Source organism: Propithecus coquereli, unplaced genomic scaffold, assembly GCF_000956105.1.
Source record: "Propithecus coquereli isolate 6110/MARCELLA unplaced genomic scaffold, Pcoq_1.0 Scaffold56, whole genome shotgun sequence".
Taxonomy (NCBI): domain Eukaryota; kingdom Metazoa; phylum Chordata; class Mammalia; order Primates; family Indriidae; genus Propithecus; species Propithecus coquereli.
In genome coordinates, this window is record NW_012151507.1 from 5,023,879 (window position 1) to 5,050,571 (window position 26,693).

General features: G+C 40.4%; 1 protein-coding gene across 2 annotated transcripts in view; it reads left to right on the forward strand.

The window, feature by feature from the left end:
• Nucleotides 1-26,693, forward strand: part of DNM3 (dynamin 3) — a 607,030-nt gene that overhangs the window by 139,886 nt on the left and 440,451 nt on the right. For both annotated transcript variants that reach the window (XM_012657777.1, XM_012657778.1), the window contains exons 3-4: nucleotides 21,931-22,080; nucleotides 23,227-23,430. In XM_012657777.1, the coding sequence (XP_012513231.1) occupies nucleotides 21,931-22,080; nucleotides 23,227-23,430 (354 nt within the window). The remainder of the gene's footprint in view (nucleotides 1-21,930; nucleotides 22,081-23,226; nucleotides 23,431-26,693) is intronic.

Genomic DNA, 26,693 nt, shown 5'->3' on the forward strand with positions numbered 1-26,693 from the left:
AAAGGCCCCACCTCTCAGTACGCATTGGATTAAGTTTCCAACCCATGAAATTGGGGGAACACATTCACACCATAGCAGACAGGTATGATTCCACTTATGTGAGGGGCTGAGAATAGGCAAATTCATAGGGACAGAAAGTAGAATAGAGGTTACAAGAGGTCGGAGGCAAGGGGGAATGGAGAATTATTGTTTAATGAGTTCAGAGTTTGTTTGGAATGATGAAAAAGTGCTGGAAATAGATAGTGGTGATGGTTACTGTCATAGCTCAGGTTGCTGTAAGAAAATACCATAGACTGGGTGGCTTAAACAACAGGCATTGATTTCTCACAGTTTTGGATATTGAGGCGCCAGCTGATTCTGTTCCTGGTGAGGTCCCTCTTCCTGGCTTACAGGCAGCCATCTTGGTGCTCTGCCCTTACCTAGTGGAGAGAGAGAGAGAGAGAGAGCGCACAAATGCGTGCGCACAAAAGCAAAAGCTCTCAGGTCTCTTTTTATAAGTGAACTAATCCCATATCATGAGGACCCCACTCTCCTGACCTCTTCTAAAGCTAATTACCTCCCAAAGGCCCCACCTCCTCATACCATTACATTAGGGGCTAGCGCTTGAACATATGGATTTTGGGAGGGACACAAACGTTCAGTCTATAACAGTTACACAAAATTGTGCATGTACTTAATTCCACTGATTGCACATTTAAAATGGTTAAAATCACACCTGTCCGACTGGTGAAAATCCAAGACACTGACAGTACCAAATGCTAGCAAGGATGTGGAGCAATAGGAACTCGCACTCATTGCTGGTGAGAATGCAAAATGGTACAGACACTTTGGAAGATAGTTCAGTGGTTTCTTACAAAACTGAACATATATTTACCATGTGATCCAGCATTCACATTCCTTGGTATTTAACCAAATGAATTGAAAACTTATGTCCCTTCAGAAACCTGCACACGGAGGTTTATATCAGCTTTATTCATAATTGCCAAAACTCGGAAGAAACCGAGGTGTCCTTCAATAGGTGAATGGATAAATAAACTGTGGCACATCCAGATGATGGAATATTATTCATTGTTAAAAAGAAATGGGTTATCAAGCCATGAAAAGACATAGAGAAAACTTAAATACCTGATACTAAGGGAAAGAAGCTGTTCTGAAATTGCTATATAATTTATGGTTCCAACCATATGACATTCCTGAAAAGACAAAACTATGGAGACAGTAAAAAGATCAGTGGTTGCTGGGGGTTGGGGGAAGGGAAGGATGAATAAATAAGTGGATCACAGAGGATTGTTAGGCCTGTGAAACTGTTACAGCCCAACCAGGCTGCATTGCTCGCTGCACAGAGAAGAGCCAATACACCGAGGCAGCCGTGGTTGCACCGGAGGAAGACTTCAATATCGCAGAGCGCCACGTAAGGAGATGGGAGGAATTTCTGAAATCTCTCTCCCTGAGGATTTAGGAGAAAGGGTTTTCAAAATAGCTTGGCAGGCAAAGGGCTAGGCAGTTGGGTCTGCTGATTGGCTGGGTTCAGGGTGGAACCATAGGGGTGTAGAAATTATCTTTTTGTGCTGAGTCAGTTCCTGGGTAGGGGTTGCAAGACCAGTTGAGTCAGTTCCTTGGTAGGGGCCACTGGTCTGGGAGGGTCAGCCGGTCTGCTGGAATGCAGGGCCTGGAAGATATCTCAAAAACTAGCCTTAGGTTTCATAAGGGTGATGCTATATCTATGGAGAAAGTTAAGAATCTTTATGACCATCAGCTATGTGACTCGTGAGTAGCAATTATAAAAAGGCAGACTAGGGGACAATGGCTGGTTAGTATTATTATTTTTAACTGTGCCTGTGCCTTTGCAGAGTTTAGGCCTCTACTACAGTTCTTGCCTTGTATCCCTTTATTAATTTGTAAAGGGTGGTTTCAAAACTATTTTGTATGATGCTACAATGGTAGATACATGTCATTATGTATTTGTCAAAACCCACAGAGTATACAACACAAGGGAGACCCCTAATGCAAACTGTGGACTTTGGGTGATAATGATGTGTCAATGTAGGTTCATCGACTGTAACAAATGTCCCACTCTGGTGACGCGTATCGATAGTGGGGGAGGCTCTGCATATGTGGGTGCAGCAGGTATATGGGAACTGTCTGTACTTTCTGGTCAATTTTTCTGTGAACCTAAAACACTCTAAAACATAAAGTTTATTCTTAAGAAAAGTGATTAAAATGACAAATTTTATGAGAAATATATATTATCATAGTAAAAAAACTTTGATTTTTTTTTCAAAGCTGTTTCCTTTATGGAGAATACTTTGATTCATGGCATTCCACCAAATAATTAAAACTATACTTTGCATTTTTGAATGTGTTTTATTTTAACTGTAACCGGTAAGTTGAATAAGCAGGACACAACAGGGGTAGAAAAGCCTTGTCTAACTTGGTCTCCTCAGTGATTTCTCTTCTCCGGGAACCTCCATTGTGTCATGGGTCACCTCGGCTCCAGTCACCCTCCGTTGGTATGGGCAGCCTCTTGTTTTTCTGACTGATAGAAAACTATTCTTTGCACATAACACTTCTGACACGAAATGTGCGGGTTTTCTACACCAAGCAATTGTCTACTACTCTGTGGACACCAGTTGGATGTCCTGCAATTCAACTCAGTTCAGATGCTGACCACCCAGAGTCAGCACACACTCCACACATAGGCCGAGGGCTCAGTCCCACAACACTGTCCCCAGTTCAGATGCCAATTTCAAGTAGAGGGTCCCCAGGTGCCCACATTTCTGTGCAATTTGACTACATATTGGGGGTTGACACAACCCCTACCTTGGGTTCAATGATTTTCTATGACAGCTCATAGAATTCAGGGAAACCCTTTACTTATGTTTATCACTTTATTATAAAGGATACAGATGAACAGCCAGAAGAGGTACATAGGGCAAGGTTCAGAAGGGTCTCAAGCACAGAAGCCTGTGTCCCCATGGAGTTGGGGTGCACCACCCTCCCAGCACATGAGTGTGTTCATCAACCTGGAAACTCTCTGAACCCCTTCAGTTAGGGTTTTTATGGAGGCCTATTACGTAGGCACAATTGATTGAATCATTGGCCATTGGTGATCGATTTCCAGCCCCTCTCCACTCCCTGGAGATTGGGGGATGGCGCTGAAAATTCCAACCTTCTGGTCACATGGTTGGTTCCTCTGGCAACCAGCCCCCATCCATAAGCTATTTTGGGACCATCAAGAGTCACCTCCTTAGCATAAATTCAGGTATGGTGGAGAGGGCATGTTATGCATAGATGTTCCTCTCACCCATATCACTCAGGAAATTCCAAGGGTTTTAGAAGCTCTGTGTCAGGAACTGTGGGTAGAGATCAAATATGTATTTCTCATTCTGTCGTACTGATCATCCAGTCCATACAGGTAGTCCCTGCGGGAGTCCCCTTGCCCCTCCAGGTGGCCCTCCTGAACCACACTTATATGTTTTTGGGGCAGCTTGTTTTCCCAGGTGGTCCACTCTGTGCCATAGGACATACGTATTCTATCCTTTGCCCCGGTGTTGGGCTGTGCAGGCCGGACCGTCTACTCCCACAGGCTTGAGCTTTCTATGGCCTGAGTCAGGCACGGAAGCCTCGCTGGCCCCTGGCTCCAGGATTTCAAACTATCTGAAAGGCCTCTTAGTGTGAGCTATGGAAGAGGCTTCTCTCTTCCCTCCCCTCCGTGAGCAGGGGTGGGGTTCACAAATCTTCACTTCTGATCCTTTTACTGTTATATTCTCAGAAATGTTAAGGGGGCCCAAGAGGGGAAAAAAACCAGTTCTGAGGCATTTCCCACGCCAATTCCACACATGGCGCAGCCTCATACCTACAGATTTCCATTGTAACTAAAATGCCATTCCTCGAGGATGCAGCTTGGTATGGTGCAGTGAGCTCTGGACCAGGGTGAAGTGACCTGAGTTCTGGTATTTCCACCATTTTTCAGTTTTGTAACTTTATAGAGAAATCACTTTGTTGGGGCACAGAAAATGATTCCCCCAATTATGGCTTTTTGGCATGCTGAGTGCTTTGAAAATGAAAAGGCCTCAGAAATCAGCCTCGGAACCAAGGTCTCTCTCAGACCTTCCCCTGCCTGCCTGTCTCTCTGATCCTCTTTCTTTTCTGAAGCACTGGGAGGGACTCTCTCTGGAATTTCTTTTTCTGACTAAGAAAACTTGTTTCCCAAAGAAACGCGATTGTTTTAAGACGCCTTCCCTAGAGATTTCATTAAATAACCAGGAAAGATCAGCCACAGAGGAGAAGAGACAGGGAGTCCTCACCATGCCCAGACGGACTTCCTCTATTCCTCCCGGGCAGTTGCAAGAGATTACCTGGGTTTTGTATCTGCATCATAAGACAGCCTGTGTTCACAGCTGCTCAACCCTCAGCTTCCCAAAACTTGTCCCATCCAGCTTCCAAAGAGAATCATTTACCAGATGTCTGTCTGCCTCTCAGGTCCATACATCTCTCCCTTAGGAAGAGAGATTTGGGGGCCTCAACTGTCTGGCCCCTCTTTGAGTCTCATGCTTTGTGTATGGCTTCTGTGTTTATGCACATTAAATAAATTTTGCATGCCTTTTTCTCCTATTAATCTGCCTTTTGTCAGTTCATTTTCCTGCAAACCTTCAGTGGGCACAGAGGAAGCTTTTTCTCTGCCCAGGCTACTACTACTTTGATTATCACTTTCCATAAAATGTTTTTGAAGATTGAATGAGGTAGTGCACATGAAGGTGCTTTGAACGTATGCATGTGCTAAACACATGAAAAATGCTCTGTTGTTAGTTCAAAGAACTCTGTGATTGAAGCTTCTAATGAACATGATTTCATGAGGACAGAAGCTCACAGCTTACCTTTTTTTTATTCTGATCCTACAAAATGGTCTTGTCAAAAGACAAAATTACAGCAAATTTAAAGGTCTTAATTGGCTTTTATTTGCCATTCTAGAATCGGGCAACACCTCATTTTATAAAATAGAATGTGTGTTCCCAATGAGCTGAGCAGAGGAGGTTGGTTTCATAGACAGCAAAGGGCTGAGGAAAGCAGAAACAGGAAACAAAAAGTGGAAAAGTGGATTGATTGTTTCAAAGTTACTTTCCTCGTAAAGGTTAAAGCAGAGGGACTTCCTTATCTTGCCTGCTGGTACTGGATTGTTTGAGGATTTGCTATTAGCTCTCTCCTGATTTCTGGGAGGGTCAGATAAACAACTTAGCTTCAGCTTGGTGGCCTGGGACTGAAGCATGGGGGATGCCATTCTGGTTTGGTCTGTTGGGCTTAGCGCAGGAGCTCAGACCCAACCCAGGGCCTTCTGTAAATTTTATTTAACAATCTCAAGGGATTATTATAGTTGGAGTAGAAGTCTGTTCTTATGTCACAAATTTGTTCACTGAACTATACTGAGGAAGCAATGGGACTAAATTTAAATTTGTTTTACATTGGAACAAATGATTGGAACAAATAAATGATTACTACATCAAGGTAAATTTCAACTACCAAACTGCAAAATTATGCTCTTGTGTTGTCCAAGTGTGTTGGTGGTTATCCCCGGCACTTGTAGAGATGTTTCTAATTTTGCCTTCATTTGGGTCATTTAGCTTTGGTGGAGAAAAACTTTATTTCTAGAAAAGCTATAATAATTGTTATTATCACTATTTTACTAACTACGTTTATACAGCATTTAGCATGTACGTGCTTACCAGGCACTTGTCTAAGTGCATATATAGGGGTGGAAGGGGGTGATCCTTTTCCTCCCCATCATAAAGGTCATGGCTGACACCGAAGATAGGTTAATAAGAAATAGCATAATGAATTTATTAATGTGCATAAGCATAGGAACCACACAAAAAAATGTGGAACTTAGCGGGGCATGTCGATGCACACCTGTAATCCCAGGAGGCTGCTCAGGAGGCTGAGGTGGGAGCTTGAGCCCAGGATTTCAAGACCAGCCTGGGCAACATAGTGAGACCTTATTCCCTCCCCTAAACGCGCGCGCGCACGCACACACACATGCGTGCGCACACACACACACATGCGCACACACACGCGCATACACACACACACGCACACACACACACACACAGGGCCAAATGGTTAATGCTTAATACCGTCTTCAGCTGGGGAGAGGGAAGTAGGGAAGTGGGGAGTATAGGTGTAATTGATTTTCAGGGGAAATGAATGAGCCCAAAGAACAATGGCCTGGGACCAGGTTCCTCTGAGCTCTGAGGGAGGTGGCAGGGAGGTGAGGGACAGAACTTCACTGTGAACAAAGCTCGTCTTACTATGCAGATGCAAAGCCTGGGTGATATCCTGGAGCTGCCCTTGGAAGAATAGAGGACAAGTCTGTCTGGACTTGTTGACGACTCCCAGTCTCTTCTCCTCTGGTGGTTGATCTTTCCTGGTTTTGGGTGAGATTTCTAGGGAAGGGATCTTAAAACAATTGCATTTCTTTGGGGAAGATGTTCTCTGAGTCAGCTAAGGAAATTCCAGAGAATTTCTCCCAGGGGTTTGAGTGGCAAAAAGAGGATCAGAGGGGAAGATCAGAGAGAGACCTTGAGGCTTCTTCTTTAGTTCAGCATGTCGATTCAAGGCACCCTATTTTGGCGTATCATTTTCTGAGCCCCAACACATATATTGACTCACATAGTCCTCATAGCAATCCTAGGAGGTAAGTGATATTATTATTATTATTCCCATTTTACAGAAAGGAAACTGAGGCACAGAGAAGTTGCAGTTTACCCAGGTAACAGTACCTACTTACCAAGGTTGTTGAGGGTATTATCATGAAATTAGGCATTTGAATAAAAGGTTGGTATACGGTATAACAGGTTCTTAGTCGTTTTAAATTTACTCTAAGGCTGCAGTCCCCAACCCCCGTGCGATGGACCTGTACGGGTCTGTGGCCTGTTAGGGCCCGAGCTGCACGGCAGAAGGTGAGCAGAGGGTGAAGCAAGGGAAGCTTCATCTGTATTTTCAGCCTCTGCCCATCGCTTGCATCGCCGTATAAACTCCGCCTCCTGCCAGATGAGCAGCGGCATTAGATTCTCCTAGGAGCACGAACCCTACTGTGGACTGTGCATGTGAGGGACCTAGGCTGTGTCCAGAGCCTGGTGCCTGATGACCTGGGGTGGGGCTGGGCTGGTGGCGCCGGCGTTGGGAGCGGCTGCAAGTGCAGACTGTCGCTGGCAGAGAGGTTTGACAGCACAATGAATGTGGTGGCTTGAATCCTCCCGGGACGCCCTCCTCACCTCCCCCGCCCCCAATCCCTGGTCCCTGGTGCCAAAAAGGTTGGGGACCGCTGTTCTAAGGGTCAAGAGTTAGTAATTATAGAAGTCCATGTGATGTTGGGGCTTGCACTTGGGCAAAACCACAGGTTTTGGCGGAAACAGATAAAAATAAGTACTTATTTTTATTTGGCTTAAATAGTTCCTTTCTTCTGCATCCTATTCTTATTTTCACTTTATAGATGGACTACTTTGAAGCAAAAAAAATTATTATGCCTTGAAATAATTTATTAAACAATCCAATAACAAACTTAGCACTATTAAAGAATAATAAAGGTAAGGCCATATATATTAAAATTTTTAAGGGTACATTTTTGGGAAACCTTGACATTTTTAGCTATATGGAATATGATTGTTATCATTATCCATTTTACATAGGAAGAAACTGAGGCACAGAGAAGTTTCAGGTTAGCCAGGACAATAATACCTATTTTCCCAGATTTTATGTATATTAACAGGAATTAATATGTGTTAATTTATATCCTGATTTACATAACAGATGTGTCTTAAGAATATGTGCATAAAATAAGTTTTTGGATTCAATTTTTATTGTATTTTAAATGTGATAAATGAAAAGATTTTTGCTAACATGTATAATTACCTTCCAAATTCTCTTTGGGATAAGTATGAATTTTTATATGCAATTCCATCTTGGGCAAGTACTGTTTTATAAAATCAGTGTTTAAGGCAAAGATGAGGTATGGTCACACCGCTGGGACCACTAGGCTAAATGCTATGTATATGGTGTTGTATACAGCTATCATTCTTTCTGACTTTGCACTGGTCATGGTTTATCATTGGGCCTCAGTTAGTTCTTTGATTTCTTCTTCCAGGATGTTAAGTAAGAAGAATCAGGTAGCTATTATCAGAATTCAGTTTTGTTTTCTGTGGAAACCTCTTTCCCTAACAGGTTATATTAATAAAAATCAAATAAAGTGCTTGTCGCATTCAGCCATTACATTTATGTTGATCATTTAAAAAACAAAATAATAAAAAAAGAATTAATCACCAAAAAAATAATGGTAAGAAGAACAATAGCCTACATTTTTTACATTCTTAGTATGCAATGGACTCGTGCTACATGCTTTATGTGGATTATCTCACTTAATGTTTACCCACAAAGAGAGGGACATTCTGTCTCTTACACTCTATAAATGCTTTATGCTTTCACTTATTCATCCTACAAATAATTTTTCTAATTGGATATTTGTTGTTATTTGACCGGCTATATACACCAATTTTCTTTTGCTTTTTCCCTTTGGTACTTTTGTCAATCATTTGCTTATGGTTTTAAATGTTCTCTTTTCTCTTCTTGGCTTTTCTCCAATTCTATGAATCCTCCTAAATCTAGTTCAGATGCTACCCTTTCCATAAATCCTTTACAGACCACCCCAACCTAAAAAGACCTCTCCCTGTGCAAAATCTAACACAGCATTCATTTGACATTATTCATGAAGCTATTTTCCATCTTAAAATCTTGTTTAAATCTTTTGCTTAATTTTTATAAGTTTGTTTTCATCTCCAGGTGAAATACAGCTTTTAACACTTTGTATCCCTACAGCAGTAGTTCCTTAATAAATAGTAGATTTTCATGTGGCCAGAAAACTCAACTCCCAGTTGAAAGGATATACTATATTACAGAATGGAAAACAGTCTGAATTCTATAACCTAAGAAGTACAATGTGTAATTGAAGGCTTGCTCACCAAGGAAATAGAAAACCTTATCACAAAAGCCAGAACAGGTTTTGGGAAAGTGAAAATATAATATTTTTTTGTTATTAAGCTTCTTACTAAAATTAAGTCCAGACAGCAATAACATACTCTCAAGAGTTTTATCCTGAGCTAGTCTCTACAACTGATTAGACCAGAAAGGGAGAAGATGGCTCAGAAAAAGATTCTAAAATGTTCTACTCCTAAAAAGAAGTTCTTAGAAAAAGATTTTGTTCCAGAGTGTTAGTTCAGACTAAATGAGGAAAAAAATGCTGGAAGTTCTAAAATGCTGAAAGAGACCAAGACCTCATAGTCTTTGAAAAATAGCGAATAGTAGTTCATTTTTGACTTGGAATTGTTCATTCATTCATTCTTTTAATCCTTCTTGTATACCAGAGGAATGTTAAATTGAAGATGTAGAAGACACAGTCCCTACTCTGTACATACTTTCATTATAGCATTGTGATCTGTGTTATACATTCATATTTAAGGACCCTCTAAAATGAGTGCACCTGCTTTTCAAGCAAAATAATTTTTTTTTACTGGTTATCTGTTTTCCAACTCCCATAATTTTATCTATTTTGCAAAAGGAATCGATTACTTTTCATGTTTGAGCCTCTTTTAAATAAGGTGAGTGTCCTTGTGAGTTTTCTATTAAGTTCCAATTGAGAAAATTAGTGACAGTTGTAGCTAAGCATTAATTTACACGCAAATTGAGTTGAAAAAACCCATAATATTGAGTTTCAGATCAGAGTTTTGATGTTTTTTTCTTAATAGTTAACATTTCTATTAGCATAATTTAAACTGATCACACAATGCATTTGGTTTTGCTGAGTGCTAGATATTCTTACAAGGATCCCTTGGGATTAAAAATGAAAATTATGTAAAGGAAACCTTAAAATATTTTAAGTTTATTTATCTCCACTTAGATAATTTATACACTAATTGACCTGTTCCATTAAAAGAGTTTTCTTCATACTAGGGACAATGTTTACTTTTTCTTCCTTTTTTTCCAAACATCTCAAGAAATGGTTGGATTGACTCTATTGCCTGAGTCTGAGAATAATTTTTATCATTTCTGAAGCAAAGGCATCTTGTCAGAGAAGTTACTTTGCATTTTAGTTTTATACAATCAATTGTGAATATCATGTCCAAGCATTTACATGATATTTACAAGATAAAATCTTTATTTTTATTGGTTTACACTTTTTGTTACAAAAATGTGTACTCTCATTACCAAGCTATACCATACTCACTAGTTAGGTAGTGCTTGGGCATAATTGATAATATTTTTGTAGGGCCCCAACAACACTTAAGTGACTGCTCTATTGAGACAGAATTTAGAGATGTACCTCCCAGTTATAAGACTCTGTAATTTTGTTAAATTTAATACATTTATTAGAGCAGGCACTCATGGGAAAATTCTAGTGCTTTGTGTATGTATGTGCAAGCTTGGGCCAGAGGAGGAAACTTTTTCTGAACAATATTACAAAGAATGCTGTAGATAAAGATTCAAAAATTGTTTTGTAGAAATTGACAAGCTGATTCTAAAATTCGTGTGGAGATATAAAGAACCTAGAAGAGCCAAAACAGCTTTGAAAAATAACAACAAAGTTGGAGAATTAACATTACCTGACTTCAAGAACTTACTAGAAAACTACAATAGTTAATAGTGTGGCACTGACATAAAGAAGGACAAATAGATCAGTGGAACAGAATAGAGTTCAAAAATGGACCCCCACACACATAGACAATTGATTTTTGGCAAAGGTGCAGAGCCAATTCAGTGGAAAAATGGTAATCTTTTTCACAAAGGTTACTGGAAAGAATTGGAGATTTACACGTAAAATATGAACTTTGATCCACAACTCCCACCATATACAAAAATTAAGTTGGCTCTGTTTACAGCTGATAGCAACTTCTAGGAATTTGTCATGAAGACATTTCAGGACCTTACCAAATACACTAAAGACCTTCTTTATATATTTAGATGGAATAGTGTTGTTGGCAACTAGTGCATAAAAGTGCACACTCAGGGTGCAGTGGTGCACGCCTGTAATCCCAGCGACTCAGGAGGCTGAGGTGGAAGGATCGCTGGAGGCCAGGAGTTTGAGATCCTCTCTCTAAAAAAATGTAAAAAAAATTAGCTGGGCATGGTGGTGTGTGCCTGTAGTCCCTGCTACTCAGGAGGCTGAGGAGGGTTGATGGCTTGAGCCCAGGAGTTCCAGGCTGCAGTGAACTAGGATTCTGCCACTGCACTCCAGCCGGGGTGACTGAAGGAGACTCTGTCTCTAAAAATTTTTTTGAAAATGTATACTCATAGAAAAGGTTTTTCTCCGTCAAGCAGTTGAGATATTATAATGTATCCAGCAATGCATATTGTAGCTCCGATACTTTCTTTGAAAAAATGTTTTTAGTTACATATTTATATACTTGAAGTTCTGATATTATTACTACTTAAATGTCATTTATAAACTTCATTCCTTTGTGTCTAAGGTTCTGTGGGGAAATAATATTTTCATTTTGCAAATCTTGAACTTTCTATTGTATTTTCTGTATTGAAATCTAATTGCTTGAATTTTCATGACAAATTATTATCATTTTGCTTTTAATTACTCTACAGAATTTTGCTTGTCAGATTACTTTATTTTTTTGTGTTATTAAAACAAAGAATGACATGGAATAGTTTGCTATTTCTGAATTTGCACATTCAATTATTTTTAAATCACATTGTAATACCTCCTCATTTAGAATATTTAAATGGTATTTTCAGTTTCTAAATTTAGCTGATTATCAAAAGGAAGCAAAAAAGAGCCTTGAACAGCCGAAATTGATATTGCAAAGTCTTTGATCTAAATTTCATGCGTTACAAGGTCCTGGCTTTATTCTGGGCTTTTCCAGTCTTGTTTTAGACTCAGACTATAAAACCGGGTTACTGGATTTCTCAGTCTAGAGTAAAATATAAAACTGCAAGTTAGAATGGGAACATGGTGTAAAAACAGATGAACTGCCAGCAGCAAGAAGTGACATCTATAAACCTGATAGCAAGGGAAAAGACACAAGGAAAAAAAAACAAACCACAAAATAGCACATAAAACAATTTTTAAATAAACAAAGTAATATATAGAAAAATCATCGAAATAACAAGAAAGGTTTAAATTATGTATAGAACACTGTTTAAGGGTATGGGAAACTATATAGTACATACCCAGTTTCTATCAATTCCGGTAGTAATTTGTACTTACCTTGCCCTTCCAACAGCTTTTTACACTGTCATATACTCTCTCCTTATTGAATTTACTCTATTTTTTTTTTGGTTTTTATGAGGCAAAATATTCCTGCTTTTTCTCCTACCTCATTGGCCACTCTTGCTGTCTCCTTCGCCGGTTGAAGGTTGCACCTACCCAAGGCTTCTTCCTGGTGCGATTTCCTCGTCTCCCTTTGACAGTCTCTTCCACGCCGTGGCTTCAGCTGCAACGTTGAGGTCGTAACTCTCACATTTATAGCTCCTGGGCTCAACTCCAGACCGTATTTCTAACTGACTGCTTGAAACTCTACTTAGATATTTCAAAGCTATCTCAAGCTTAATATCTGTCAAAAGACAGATTTATAATCATTTTCTTCTCCCCATCCACAAACCTCAAGCCTCTTCCAATGCTTGTCTGTTGATGGATTCATTCACTCATTTGCTCATTCATTTATTTACTCATCAATTAAACAGATATATGGAGAGTGCCTAAGGGATACAATTCACTGTTTTAGGCACTGGGGATACCACAGGGGCAAGATGGATAATATTCCTGTTCTCACGGATGTTATATTTTAGTGGATGAAGACAGGCAATAAAAACAAAAGAGAAAAACTTCAGGTAGTGACTATGTGTACTGAAGAAAACAAATTGGACAATGTATAATAATAGAATGGGACTGCGAGCCGCTCCTTTGCCTGGTCAGGGAAGCCTCTCTAAAGGGATGATATTTTGGATGATAGTAAGGGACAGGAAGGAGCCACAAAAGCAGAGAGCTGAGGGAAGAACATTCCAGAAGAGGAGCAGCTTATAGAGAGGCCCTGAGGTAGGAAGGGGCTTGGTGTGCCTGAGTAGCAGTAAGGAGGCCATTGCAGGGAGGGTGGGCAGGGATAGGGACGGCATCAGAGAGGTGGACGAGTGGCAGACACTTTGTAGGCCAGGGTGAGGATTCTGGATTTTTCTAAATGCACTGGAAAACCAATAAAAGGTTTTAAACAGAGGAGACACATGATGGGATGTATGTTTTCAAGAGAGCTTTCCTGCTGCAGGGTGAAGGATGGATTCAGTGGAGCAGGAGTGGAATCAGGAAGAGTTAGGCTGCTCTTACCGTAGGCCAGGAAGGAGGTGCAGCTCAGGAGCGGCATGGCCACAGTGGAGGCGGTGAGAAGGGATTTGGGAGAGAGCTGAGGAAAAGAAGAAGGGATGCAAAGATGGCTCTCGTTTTGGTGTAAACACCTAATTCAATGTTAGCATCAATAATTTAGATGCGGAAGACTGGAGGGAAGGGCAGGGAGTAGGTATCGATAATGGAAGGGGTGGGTAGTAGGGAATTAAGAGTTTAGTTTTGGGCAGGCTCATTTTGAGACATCTATTGGACATTTAAATGAAAATGTCAGTTAAGCATTAGAATTAGATATGGACAAATCTGGAATTGCAGGGAGAGATGAGAGCTTGATTCATGAATTTGGGGGATATATGTAAAATTTTTTTAAGGCCACGAGATTAGATGAGATCACTTAGAAGGAGGATGGAGATGACAAAGAAGGGAAGAGGGTCTAGAAGGAAGTCTAGGTGCGCTCCGATATTTAGAAGCGTGGAAGAGAAGGGAAGGAACAGTGAGCAAAGGTCACGGAGCAAGAGGAATCAGTGAAGAAGGAGAAAAATGAGAAAAGCTGGAATAATGGGAGTCGGTAGAAGAGAATGTTTCAAGGAAGAGGACAATCACGTCAGATGATGCTGTGACTTAGAATAATTATCCATTTCGCAATTTGGGGCCAAGTGCTTGGTGTGCTTCTTACTTGTTTTCAGTATTTGGAATATAGTTTATCTCTTGATTATGTTTTGCATGGTAACTATGAATATGAAATAGAGTTGATTTTTGCTATACTCTTCAGGCTTCTTTGGGAAAAAATGTAGAACTAAATTGAGCTACGTAGGTATGACAGCTGCCAGATTCTATGATTGTTATTTGGGATGCGTATGGTAGAATATTCCATACAAGTCCCTCATCTCTGGGGAGTTCTGTAGAATGCTGGCCTTGCTCTCAGACACTAGCGCTGCTCATCTAGAGCCACTTAACCCTCACCAGTTGTCGTAACCTCATCCAGCATCCAGGCTTTAGGGCCAGCCAGCCCTCAGCAAGGAAAATTGTATAGGCCATCATTGAATAGCAAATATCAAGGTGGCAGTGACATTAATCTCTCTTGACCCTGAGTACTATTCAGTGGCTTTGGCTTTGCGTCTTGTGAAAACAGTGCTACCTTCCATTCCATGCCCGAATCCACACTTGGTTTTCTGCCTGGTACCATTTGGCTCATTTGAGTCTGGATTCCGTTTTGACGTCCTTCTCTGACCGGAGAGTACCAGAACCCTGATCCTAAACCCTAGTCTCCATGTCTGGTCTCTGAACCCTGCTTGGCACCAGCCTTTTGTCTGTTATGAAATCTCGGCCCTCCTTATTCCTGCCCCCCCATTGTTCTTAACCCTCCTACTGAGACCTCTGCCTTTCACCCACTGCTGCACTCCCTGACGTTTATTGTTTGCTTTGTTAGAGTTCCTCTCTTTTTCCTGATTGCCAGACATGTTTACCTTAGCAGCACAATTGAGTTCTGCTTTATATCTGGGTCCTATATAATTCATATTTATAAATGAATTTATAATTCATTTAAACCACAATTCTAGGGTTTGCCTTCAATTTGGAATGACTTTAAGGCTTGATGGAAGCATTTTTTGTTATTATTTTTAATTGATACATAATTATACATATTCATGGGGTACAGTATGCTATTTCAGTACATGTATACTATGTGTAATGAGCAGAGCAGTGGAATTAGCATATCATCACCTCAAACATTTATCGTTTCTCAGTGTCGAGAATATTCTGAATCCTCTCTTCTAGCTATTTGAAAATGCCCAATGAATTATTGTCAACGATAGCCACCCCACAGTGTTGTATTATAGAACACTGGCGTTTACTCCTCCTGTCTAGCGGTCATTTTGTATCTGTTAACCAACCTCTTCCTCTACCCTCCTCCCTTCCCCTTCCCAGTCACTGGTCACCACTATTGTACCCTCTACTTCTGTGAGATCAGTTTTTGTAGCTTCCATGTATGAGTGAGAACGTGGAGTATTTATTGGAAGCATTGTTTTTTAAAACTGGCATTACTCAACCGTATATACAAAGTAGACTGCTTTAAAGAAGGAAGAAATCTACACATGTCCTTTACTCTCAATATGATAGGCATTAGGGAAACACAGAAAAGTAAAATGTAGCCTCTGCCTTGAAGGAAATAGGTTTTTAAACACAGTCATCCGTACATGTTCTTTACAGCCAGTGAATTCAGCTAGTGGCACTGAAAACTGTCCCTCGTTTATGTGACCCACGGACTCTATTTTCACTGGAGCCCTGTGCTCACAAAACATGGCTATTGACAGATTTCAGAAATAAGACTCCAGTTAAAACATTGAGGGCCCCGGTTCCTAGAATAAAGGTGGACAACGTGATATGCTAGTGCTCCAGAATTATTTCTTTCTACTAAACCTTGATTAATTGAAACATATGCATATTTTTCCCCATGTAAGGGGCATACTGGAAATATTTAAGTTCTTACGGTCATGCTGTGCTTTTCACAGATGATTGGAACGTTGCCCAGGCATAAACCATCTCATCCTTCCCCAAACAATTTGTCAGTTGTTTAACCTAGCATAATTTGTTTTTCATGACCAGTAGAAATGACAGTGCTAAAATGTTTTACAGGGAAATAAAAATAAAATGGAGTTATGGCTGTGATTTTTTTAATATTCTCCCTCCCCCTCATTATTCTTTGATATAAAAATGTATCTTAACCTTTTATTCAAATGTAGGATATTTTTAACATTGAGAAAGCAGGAAAAATATTTAAAACTAGTCTTATTTTGTGAAACTAAAACCATAGGAGTTTTATTAGAAACCGAAACATGAATTTCAGTAAGACAGGCTATACTGCTGCAAAATAGAATTTTGTAGATGCATTATGAGAGTTTCAATGGTTATACACACATAGCTCACATCCTTTATGTGAGCCTGTGACTGGGAAATTTAATACACTGTCTATTCAGATTGATGCTGGGCTGAGGCCTGGAGCTGTTTGAGAAAGAAGCCATTTCGTGTGCCCATTACCAAGCATTTACAATGAAAGGAACACTGAGAACATGTCAAGAGAGCTCATGCCCCCGGAAATTGTGCCTTTCTGTGAGAAAGAATATATCTCGAAACCATGAGATGAGATTGTGTAAACCTACAGACATATTATAATAGTTTCCCATGGCATAAAAGTCTCAGAAGACACACATTTACCAGCTCTTGAAAAGTCTAGCTATGGATCAGCTAGGACAGCTTGTTCTGTAGAATTTGGCTTAAATGTTAGAATTTCCTTTATCCACAAACTCATGTGAGCATTCTTTTCAGAGGTAAGTATAGTAAGTGATGCATTAGTTTTGTGACAGTTTTTTCCAAGGTTTCCATCTGTTTGTGTTTTTGAATAGCAGGGGGGTCAAGCTGTGATTTTTTTCCTGCGTTGCTAACAAAGTTTTATTTAGGAATTGTGTGAGGATATAAGCTGATCAGTGGTCCCGCTTAATGGCAATCGTGGTCAACTGTGCAAAAACATTTGTGCCACCTCTGCTGTCCCCCTATTTATGGTCTGCTCGCTGGGGGCAGACATCCCATAACAGGGCTGGCTTACCTTGTTGCCAGTGGAACTCACCTTATCGGAGAGTATAATCTTGTAGCTGTGAATTGTAGAATAGTTATGGTTGCCATGTTTTTCTAACGGGAAAGTGGGATGTGTGATCTGACAATAATCACTCTAGTCAGAGACAAGGGGACACAGACCTATGAGTCTCTGGGGCTAGGTAGAGGATGGGTTACAGGGAGCCCCTTCCTGACAACTCAGGTCAGCTGGTTTTGCCTGAATTTTCCATCCTGTAGGATGACTTCTTTCCCAGGAGCCTCTGGGTTCCATTGAAAAAAGTATTTTGTGGCTCCTGCCCCATCAGTTTTTCTGATATGCTGGGCAGGTCTGACCCCCAGTGATGGACAGAGATTAGTCCCCAAGTTGACATCCCTGCTATGGTTACTGTTAGCTTCTAGGTCATCATTTAGAATCACTCTATGGCTACAGGTGTGTGGGGGAGGGGGGGAGAGAGATGTATTTTGTGATAGAAGTAATAGTATTTATACTGTTTAACCAGTGAGTGTATATATATATATATATATATATATATATATATATGAATGTTTTTTAAAGATATAAAATGACTTCAGATAAGTATGCTAAACCCCCACCGTCACTGGCTGAATCTCACACACCCCCACCGCCATCAGTTCTACCTGTTCGTCTCCTCTGCACTCGTTGTCCTGCCTCCTTCCTGTTGCTATGGATGTACCGACTGGCGTGTTTCTTTCCTTCTTTCTGGCCTCCCACCCCCTCTTTAAGACATGGCTTCAGCATCGTCCCTTCTTGGTCTGCATCACCTTTCCCTCTACTGGACTGTCAGCGTTAGCCCGTGAGCACGCCGTTCACTTGTCATCTTTACGAAACCCTCCCTTGACTTCACATCCCTCTCCAGCTGCCCTCTCGCTTCTTTCCTCTCCTTTACAACAAAACTCCTTAAAAGAATTATCTATAATCAGTCTCTACTTCCTCTCTTCTCCTTTAAACCTCTTCCAAACAGGCTTTCACCCCTCTCCACTGTAACAGCTCTTGTCAACCTCCCGAAGGACTCTCAAGTTGCTAAATTCTGTGATCCCTTCTTAGTCCTCATCTTCCTTGACATGTTAGCAGGATTTGATGGAGTGGAGGATATCTTGGTTTTTTTTTTTCCTGCCTTTTCAGTCTTCATCTCCTGTCCCCTGAACTTTGGAAAACCCAGGGCCCAGTGTCTGACTTCTTCCCTATCTGTCTTTCTCACTCAGTGATCTCATCACTCACCTGACTTTAGTGAATCCCAAATATGCATCTCTAGCTTGATTGAACTTCTTCCTTCTCATGTGTCTTAGCCCCAAAGGCATTTTTGTGCTAATTAGAAAAAGCTGCCCTTTTCCTCAAGCACTTGACTGCCATCTTCTGGAAAATTTTCAGGATAAACAGACACCTACCAGATGACTGTGAATGTGAATGGTGTCTCCTCCAGCCGTGTGATCCTCGACCTTAGCAGTGGTTTTGTTTCCCCACTCCGGTGGTGGGTAATGGGTAACACAAGCTTAAAAGGTCCCAAACCAGACTCCTGATGCTCAACCCCCATCCCATCCCTGCCTCTTCCCTTCAGTCTTTTCTACTTCAAAATCCTTCCGCTTGCTGAGGTCAAACTCCTTGAAGTTATCCTTGATGCCTGTCTTTCTCCCACCGCAGCTTTAATCCATCAGTAGATGCTGTTGGTTTTTTACTAGAGTGTAACCACCTCTCACCACCCCACTGATGCCACCTTGGTCCATCATCTCTAACCTGGATTGTTCTGATCGCAGGCTTCCTCTCTCACTCCCCATTGCCTGTCCCCAACACAGCAGCCATAGTTGTTTCAAAGCTAGGCCACATCATGTTTCCCCTCTCCCCAAAACCCTTCAAATGGTCCACCATCTCACGCAGTGTAAAGACTAAGGTCCTTAAAATGGCCCACAGGCCCTCCAAATCCAGGTCTGTCTACAGCTCTGGCCTCCCTTCCTCCCTCTGTCCCCTGCATGAGTGCTCCAGCCACACGGACTGTCCTCTTCTTAGGCTGAGCACATGTCCGTCTGCCCAGGCACTCTGCCCGAACGCCCTTGCATCCAGCATGGCTTGGTCCCTCCCGTTCTTCTCACTTTATCATATCAGAGAAGCCTTCTCTGTAGAATGACCAAGCAACTTTCCTCCCCCGAAGCATTTACCATCCCCCTACTGTTTTATTTTCCCCACAGCACTTAGCATCTGGCACATGCACACTGTTTACTGTTTTACTTCACCTCCTTAGAATTTAAGCTTTGTGAGGCTAGAGACTTATTTTTTTCCCCTTTACTGTATCCCAGTTTCTAAAACAGTGCTTGGCAAGTACTAGGAGCTTAATAAATATCAGTCAGACAAATAAATGACTACCGGCATCCCTGAATCTGCCTGCAAAACGCTATCCTTAAAAAGATACAAGGGTTTGAGATGGTCCGGCATGATTATAATCTCTCAATTCCAAGATAAAAGCCTTTTCAGGAGTCCAGGAACTAATTTAAACCACATTTGAAAATTGCATTGATTTTACAACCTTCTGGAAGGGCATTGGTTTTCTACAGAGAAAGCAAGTAGGCGCCATCTAGTGGCAACAAGAGAAGTTCACATTTGTGTTAACTTGAATTTATTGATTAATGACAAGTGACAATGTCGTCCCTGATCCAGAAGCTTATTAACTCTATGACAGTAACAATTGTGATAGCCATAAGTCCTCAAGTGTGCATTTCCCACAAAATATATTAAGCTGAAAAAATATAATTCAATTTCGTCTAAATTATTTCTGACTCATTTTTACTTATTAATTTTTGCTTGTTTTCTGGAATCTGACTTCTTGTGTTCCTCATTGTTTTTCTTATTGTTTTGTCCTCTACTCATCTTTAAACTCTTACAGTCACATGGTACTGGCCTAGGCACTGAGTGGGTAATAAAATGAAGGCTCTATCTTCTGGGAATTTATATTCTCATACTAACAGCATCCGTGAGGACAAACATGTGACAGAACACGCCAAATGATGCGGTGATCCCTCCAGGCAAGATTTCTGAAGCCTGCTGAATCTTTCTTGTCGTATATACTTCTACCATCAAGGGAATGAACTTTCAGGAGACTCAGCCTGCTGTTTTTCAGAAAGTGGCATGAATCACTACATAGAGAAACTAAAAGAGAAAAATATTCCTGTCCGTGCACATTGACAGGCAAGACAGAAATTAAGTCTGTGTCTGACTGTCACTCTCACACTCTGAAAGCGAGGCCATTTCAGTCCCTTGCTAAATTAAAGCAGAAGCTCCTTGGTCAACTTTGGGCGTCTTCGACCTTTGCAGCTCTGTGCAGCCGTGGTGGTGGGAAATCTTTGCTCCCGGAAGGCCTGAGCAGTGATCAGACAAGCAAGGAAAGGGGGTGAGAGAGGCCGCAGAAGGACAGGAACGCTTGGTGCTGACACAAAGCTTTGTCCCTGGCCTTTTGACACGAAGACTTTGTCTGAGTGGCTCCGGAGGGCAAAAGTTGGACCAATGGACTGTGACACAGAAGCAGGTTTCATGCCAATGTAAACATTTTCCAATAAGAGTTTTTTCCAGAAAGGTCCAAGTCTCAGTTCTCCATCAGTGGATGGGTCCAAACAGAGGCTGATGACAACCTGCCATGGATTCGTCAAATCATTTAAGATTCTCTGATCCTCTGAAAGACCTTTCTTCCCCCCTGCACATATTGGAATCCTCCCCAATCTTCAGTATTCGGGTCGTATCCCACTTCTTTTTTTGGGCACTGCAGCTTGAAGCCATTTATCCTTTCTCTACTTTTCACATCATTTTAGTGTAGCTCAGCACTGATTTCATGCTGCTTGTGTTAGCTTTTTTTCTCTGTGATACAATCATTAGCTCTTCAAGTTAGGGATAAGCTGCTTGAAGACAGGTGACCACATCTTATAACCACCTCCCTATTGGCCTTGCCATTTAATCTTCAAAGTGAAAATTAAATGTTTATGGTGGGGAACGGTAGAAAGGCTACTACTAATTGCCTCAGCTGGCATCTGGGTCCAAGATGCTTAGCCTTTGTCTCAGTTTGGCAGAGCAATTCTTCAGCTAGTTATTAGAGAAACTGAAATATTTGTTAAGATTTGTTCCCTTGTTAAAATTATACTCAAGTTTTAAATATGATAGTACCTTACTGCTTTCTTTTAAATCGTGTTGTTTTCATATACCTGTTATCTCTGGATGTAGGTATAGAAATTGACAGTACTACAGTTGGTAGAATGTTACTTAAATTTTAAAAAATACAATTTTCTGTTATTTTTGTGGTTAGTTTTTCCTTCTGTCTAGATACTGATTTTTTTTTTTTTTGGATTATGGTAAGTATTTGATGTAATACTTTGTTATCTTTTTTTTTTTTTTCCTTGAGAAAATGTCTTTCCACAAGTTGATGTAGTATTTTGGATAGTATGTTTTTAAGCTAAAATATTCCACGTTTTTTTTTTTTTAAAGAATTAAGCAAATTTTGTTTCTAATTCGCCTTGCCTTCTGAGGATATGTTTATATATCTTAGCATTCCATCCTGATGGACTGGTGATATTGAAAAGGGAAGTGCTAACAGGATTCATGGGTACCCTAGAATGACTTTGACAATCGGGTGCTGTTATTTGTTTTACCATATGGACAGCCAAAATTCTCTTTAAATTATTTAATAGCTTAGGTAGTTTAAGAAGTGCTTATAGTACTTAACTGCTTATCTGAAAATTAGCAAATTTAAAATTCACAGCATTTGTACTATGTTTACTATTTCCAAGTATTAACTGTGATTCTTAGTAACTATTGTGCTCTGTCATTATGATGATTGAAGAGACAATATTGGATACTTTGACTTATAATTAAAGAAACATGTTTCCTCATAATTATGGCAAAAAATGCATGGATTTAGGTTGTATTATTCTGTCTTTTGTAGAATATGCTGAATTTCTACATTCCAAAGGAAAGAAATTCACAGATTTCGATGAAGTTCGTCATGAGATTGAAGCAGAAACAGATCGAGTGACGGGAATGAATAAAGGCATCTCCTCTATACCCATTAATTTACGAGTCTACTCCCCACATGGTAAGTAAAATAATAAAATTTCAAATTCTTCTCAAAAATTTTTACTACATTAATTAACATACGTTATCTGCATAGAAGATACAAGATGTGCTGAGTTTCTTGGATAGTGTTTGGACACTGCCATTCATGAATGGTATGGTTCAAAGAGCTCTTTGAATATTTGTGGAGAGTCAGGAGGAGATGACTTTAAAAAAATCAGAATTGAGTTAGTCATTTAAAAAACTTCCTTTATTTTTATTATAAATGTTTAGAATTCAAGAGGGTTATATATGAAAACTTGCATTTTTAATATCTTTAGTCTTTGCAGAAATCTTAGTGGTACATGCTACTATGGTTTAGTCTTCCCCTGTTTGATTTCCTTGCAATCCTATATTTTTCTATTTATTTTCTTCCTGAAGAATCAACTGTGATTTTTTTCCCCATGGACTAGCAGCAGAAACTTACAAATCAGATAACCAATTCATGATATATGATGGGAAATAGCCTCTATTCTGACTAAATTTTTAGTGGGACAAATTTTCTTTTCTCCGCCTCTACCTAGCTCTCTTGCTTTTGAAACAGAATATGAATGATATAAGCTCAATTATGACTTCCCAAGGGGACTTGGTGCCAACACATTGCATACAGACAGGTTAGACTGGAGTCATGTTGTCACTGACTCTGCTTGTATAGCCTGCTCAGTAGACTCAGGGTACCACAAATGGCTAACAGCTTTTTACTAGGCTAAGTGGCTAACCTTCTATAAATAGCATATGATGCTTTTTAAGGGAAGGGCAGATCTTACTCTGAGAATTTTTATACCATTTGAAGGTGATGAAGAAGGCTGGCAGGCAGCATATGCATTTACTGTTCAGTGTTTTAATTATAACTCCCGAGTTACAGATATGACAGCTCTTGGAGAAAACTGTTAGGCATGCAAATAAGTGCCTTTCAAATTATGTTGAAGTGATCATTTGGCATAGCACGGTCATATCATAAAAATAGAAAAAACTAGCAAAATCATTTTGCATTCTATGCTTTTTATTCTAACACACTTGGAGTCGTTCAGATATACAATGTATACAGCTGAGCTGAGTGACAGATGATTCTTTATTGTCATTGTTTAGCACTGAAGGTGTGTGTAAGACTCTTACCCTTTCCACACAGTGTTAAATCTAACCCTTATCGACCTACCTGGAATAACTAAAGTGCCCGTGGGAGATCAGCCACCCGATATTGAATATCAGATCAGAGAAATGATTATGCAGTTCATCACGAGGGAGAACTGTTTGATTTTGGCTGTCACCCCAGCCAACACCGATCTTGCCAACTCAGATGCACTGAAGCTGGCGAAAGAAGTCGATCCTCAAGGTAGGTCTGTGACCCTTAGGATGAGAGGGAATTGGTTTAAAATGTCAAGAGTTTTAGTGTACTTAAAGATAACACAAATTCTCATTAATGTCGTTAAATGTTTTGTATTTTAGATGCTGAAAGAAAAATAAGTAGAGAATATAGTTAAAACCTATACAAATAAATGTAAGAATAACTGAGATCTAAAGAAAATAGACATCTTTAAGCTTCATGGACTATTTATTTTATATTATTTTGTTGATTGGTTGAGACAAGGTCTTGCTCTGTCACCCAGGCTGGAGAACAGTGGTGTGATCATAGCTCACTGTAGCCTCGAACTCCTGGGCTCAAATGATCCTCCTGCCTCAGCCTCCTGAATAGCTGGGACTATAGGTGCATGCCAACATGTCCAGCTAATTTTTAAATTTTTGGTAGAGATGGAGTCTTGCTATGTTGCCCAGGCTGGTCTCTAACTCCTGGCCTCAAGTGATGCTCCCACCTCGACCTCCCAAAGTGCTAGGATTACAGGCATGAGCCACCATACCTGGCCTAGACTTTTAGAAAGTCAATAAATAAACTTTTAGTACAGCAGAATTCAGACAGTTTTCTAATTATTTTAACAGTTACCTGAATATACTCCCAATGAAGAATCTTTCTGTGGTTTTGTTTCCTTCTTTAAAATAGGAAGCCCTTTTAATGCATGTAAGATATTATTTAGCTTATAATTATGTGAGACAAATACATATTGCAAAAGCAGGAATTTATCTGTTATTGGCATTTCAAAATCAAGAAAAGTCTCTTTTGTATGTTGTTTTTTTTTTTTTTTTTGAGATGGAGTCTTACTCTGTTACCCTGGGTAGAGTGCAGTGGCATCATCGTAGCTTATTGCAACCTCAAACTCCTGGGCTCAAGGGATCCTCCTGCCTCAGCCTCCCGAGTAGCTGGGACTACAGCCATGCACCACCGTGCCCAGCTAATTTTTTCTATTTTTTTAGTTGTTTGGCTAATTTCTTTCTATTTATGGTAGAGATGGAGTCTCGTTCTTGCTCCGGCTGGTCTCAAACTCCTGAGCTCAAGCAATCCTCCTGCCTTGGCCTCCCAGAGTGTTAGGATTACAAGAGTGAACCACTGTGCCTGGCCTAATTTTCCCCATTTTCTTTGTTCTCTTTATCTGTAATTTTTATTATGAACATGTTAGAACTCCTGAATTAATATTTTTTTCAGTCTTTCTCATCTATCATCCATTTGTTTGTCTTTTTTTTCCTACATTTTATAAGACTTTATCTTCTGCTCTTCTAATAAATTTTAAAAATTCCAAAATCATTTTCTTATTTTGTGAAAGTTATTTTTATTTTAAAAAATAGCATCCTGCTTTTGGTTTCACAAGTGCAATATCTTCTCTAAGGATTTTAATGAGAGCTTTTTGAGGTTTTCCTTTTGTAGTCTATATTGCCTCTGAGACCATTGTTTTCTGGTTGTTTTTGTCGCTGTCTTTGATGTGGGAGACCTTTTTCAAATATTTGATGATCTTCTGCTGTTTGTTTATATACAAGTGGAGCATTAAAAAGCTGATGTATGTACCTGAAAGGGATTCATTGACCAGTGGACTCTTCCATAGGGTAATTGGGCTGAGAGTTGGCCATCTTGTTAGGAGACTTCCTCAGCTGTTAAATTCTGTGAGTATTTTCTCTTGAGCTGGTCTGCTGTAAGCCTGATGTCTAGTGTTCTTGGAGCCAAGAGTTGGTGGGGTAGGGTGTGGGACAGGAGGAGGATGGTTCTAATCAGTATGTAGACTTTTAACTGATCTCTCTGCTTTCATAATGGCATTCTTGAAGGTCTTCTTGAGTCTGAAGTCCCCTTGGCTCCACCTCTTCTGAAAGTAAATCTTCAGTATTCTACTGAGGTTGAGGAAGGGTAGCTGTGTGGTTGTGTAACATGAGGAAAAGGATTTGGAATCTAACAGTGTCCTATATGAGCCATCACCCAATTCTCCTGTTTTCAGCTCCTACACCCTAGACGTGGCTCTCCACTTCTTGAGCCTTTCCAGAATTCTGCAATAGTGATTGGTTTGCTTCTTCTTGGCTTCCTCCGATATCCCTGTGATTGAGGCTTGGAACAAAGCAGGTAGAGTCTCCAGATGGCTAGGTGAGGACCAACACCAAGGCTCCCTCCCCAGTGTGAGTGGCTTGGAATAGCCAGAGCATGGACTGCGATTGGAATCTAGTGATAAAAATGATGCTGAACCATTCCAGTCTCCCCAGTCTTGTTGTCCCACAGGACACTGAGCCATGGTTGTCTGATTGTGATGGAGATATTAATAGTTCTTCCATCAGTGAATTCTAGTGAGTGCAACACAGTCACATTCCTGAAAAGTCCACACTTAGTCCTTGTAGAAGAAACCAATTCAGTTTCTCAAACTATATATACTCATGGCATGCATCTGACATCAGATGTGTGATGATTTCTCCCAACCAGCAAGCAAGCAATCAGTTCTTTTCTGCATCAGACACCAGGTGCTGGATGTCTTCCAATTCAATTCAGTTCTACACTGGAATAGCATCAGATCACAGTGGTTGAGGGCTCAGTCCCACAAGACTGCCCTCTACTTCCAATGCCAATTGCAAGTTCCAGGTTGTTTTACCTGTGCTTCTGACCAAGTGGCTATGAATAGGGGTTCCCCAAACCCTTTCCTTGGGTTCTATTAATTTGCTTGAGTGGCTCACAGAACTCAGGGAAACACATTTACTGGTTTACAGAGGATATAGATGGAGAGATACATAGGGTGATGTATGAGAAGGGGTATAGAGCTTCTGTGCCTTCCCTGGGTGTGCTCCCCTCTAGGAACCTCCATGTGGTCAGCTGTCTGGAAGCTCTCTGAACTCAGTCCTTTATGGATTTTTATGGAAGCTTCATTATATAGGCATGATGGATTAAATCATTGGCTATTGGTGATCAACTTAAACTTCAGCCCCTCTCCCCTTCCTGGAGGTCATGCCTTGTTCTTTCTAGTGACCAGCCCCCATGTTGAAGCTACCAGGGAACTGACAACCATAAGTAAACTCATTAGCATATTAAAAAATACTAGTTACTTTGAAGATTCCAAGGATTTTAAGATTTGTATCCTAGGAAATGGGGTTGAAGACCAAATGTATATTTCACAATATTACAGTCCGGATGAAGCTGATGGAAGAATGCAAATGATATTACCCAGTCCCTGATTCCTCTTTTGTCCTACCTCAGTTCTGCTTTCTTGAGACCAGCCTAAGCAAGAGCAAGACCCTATC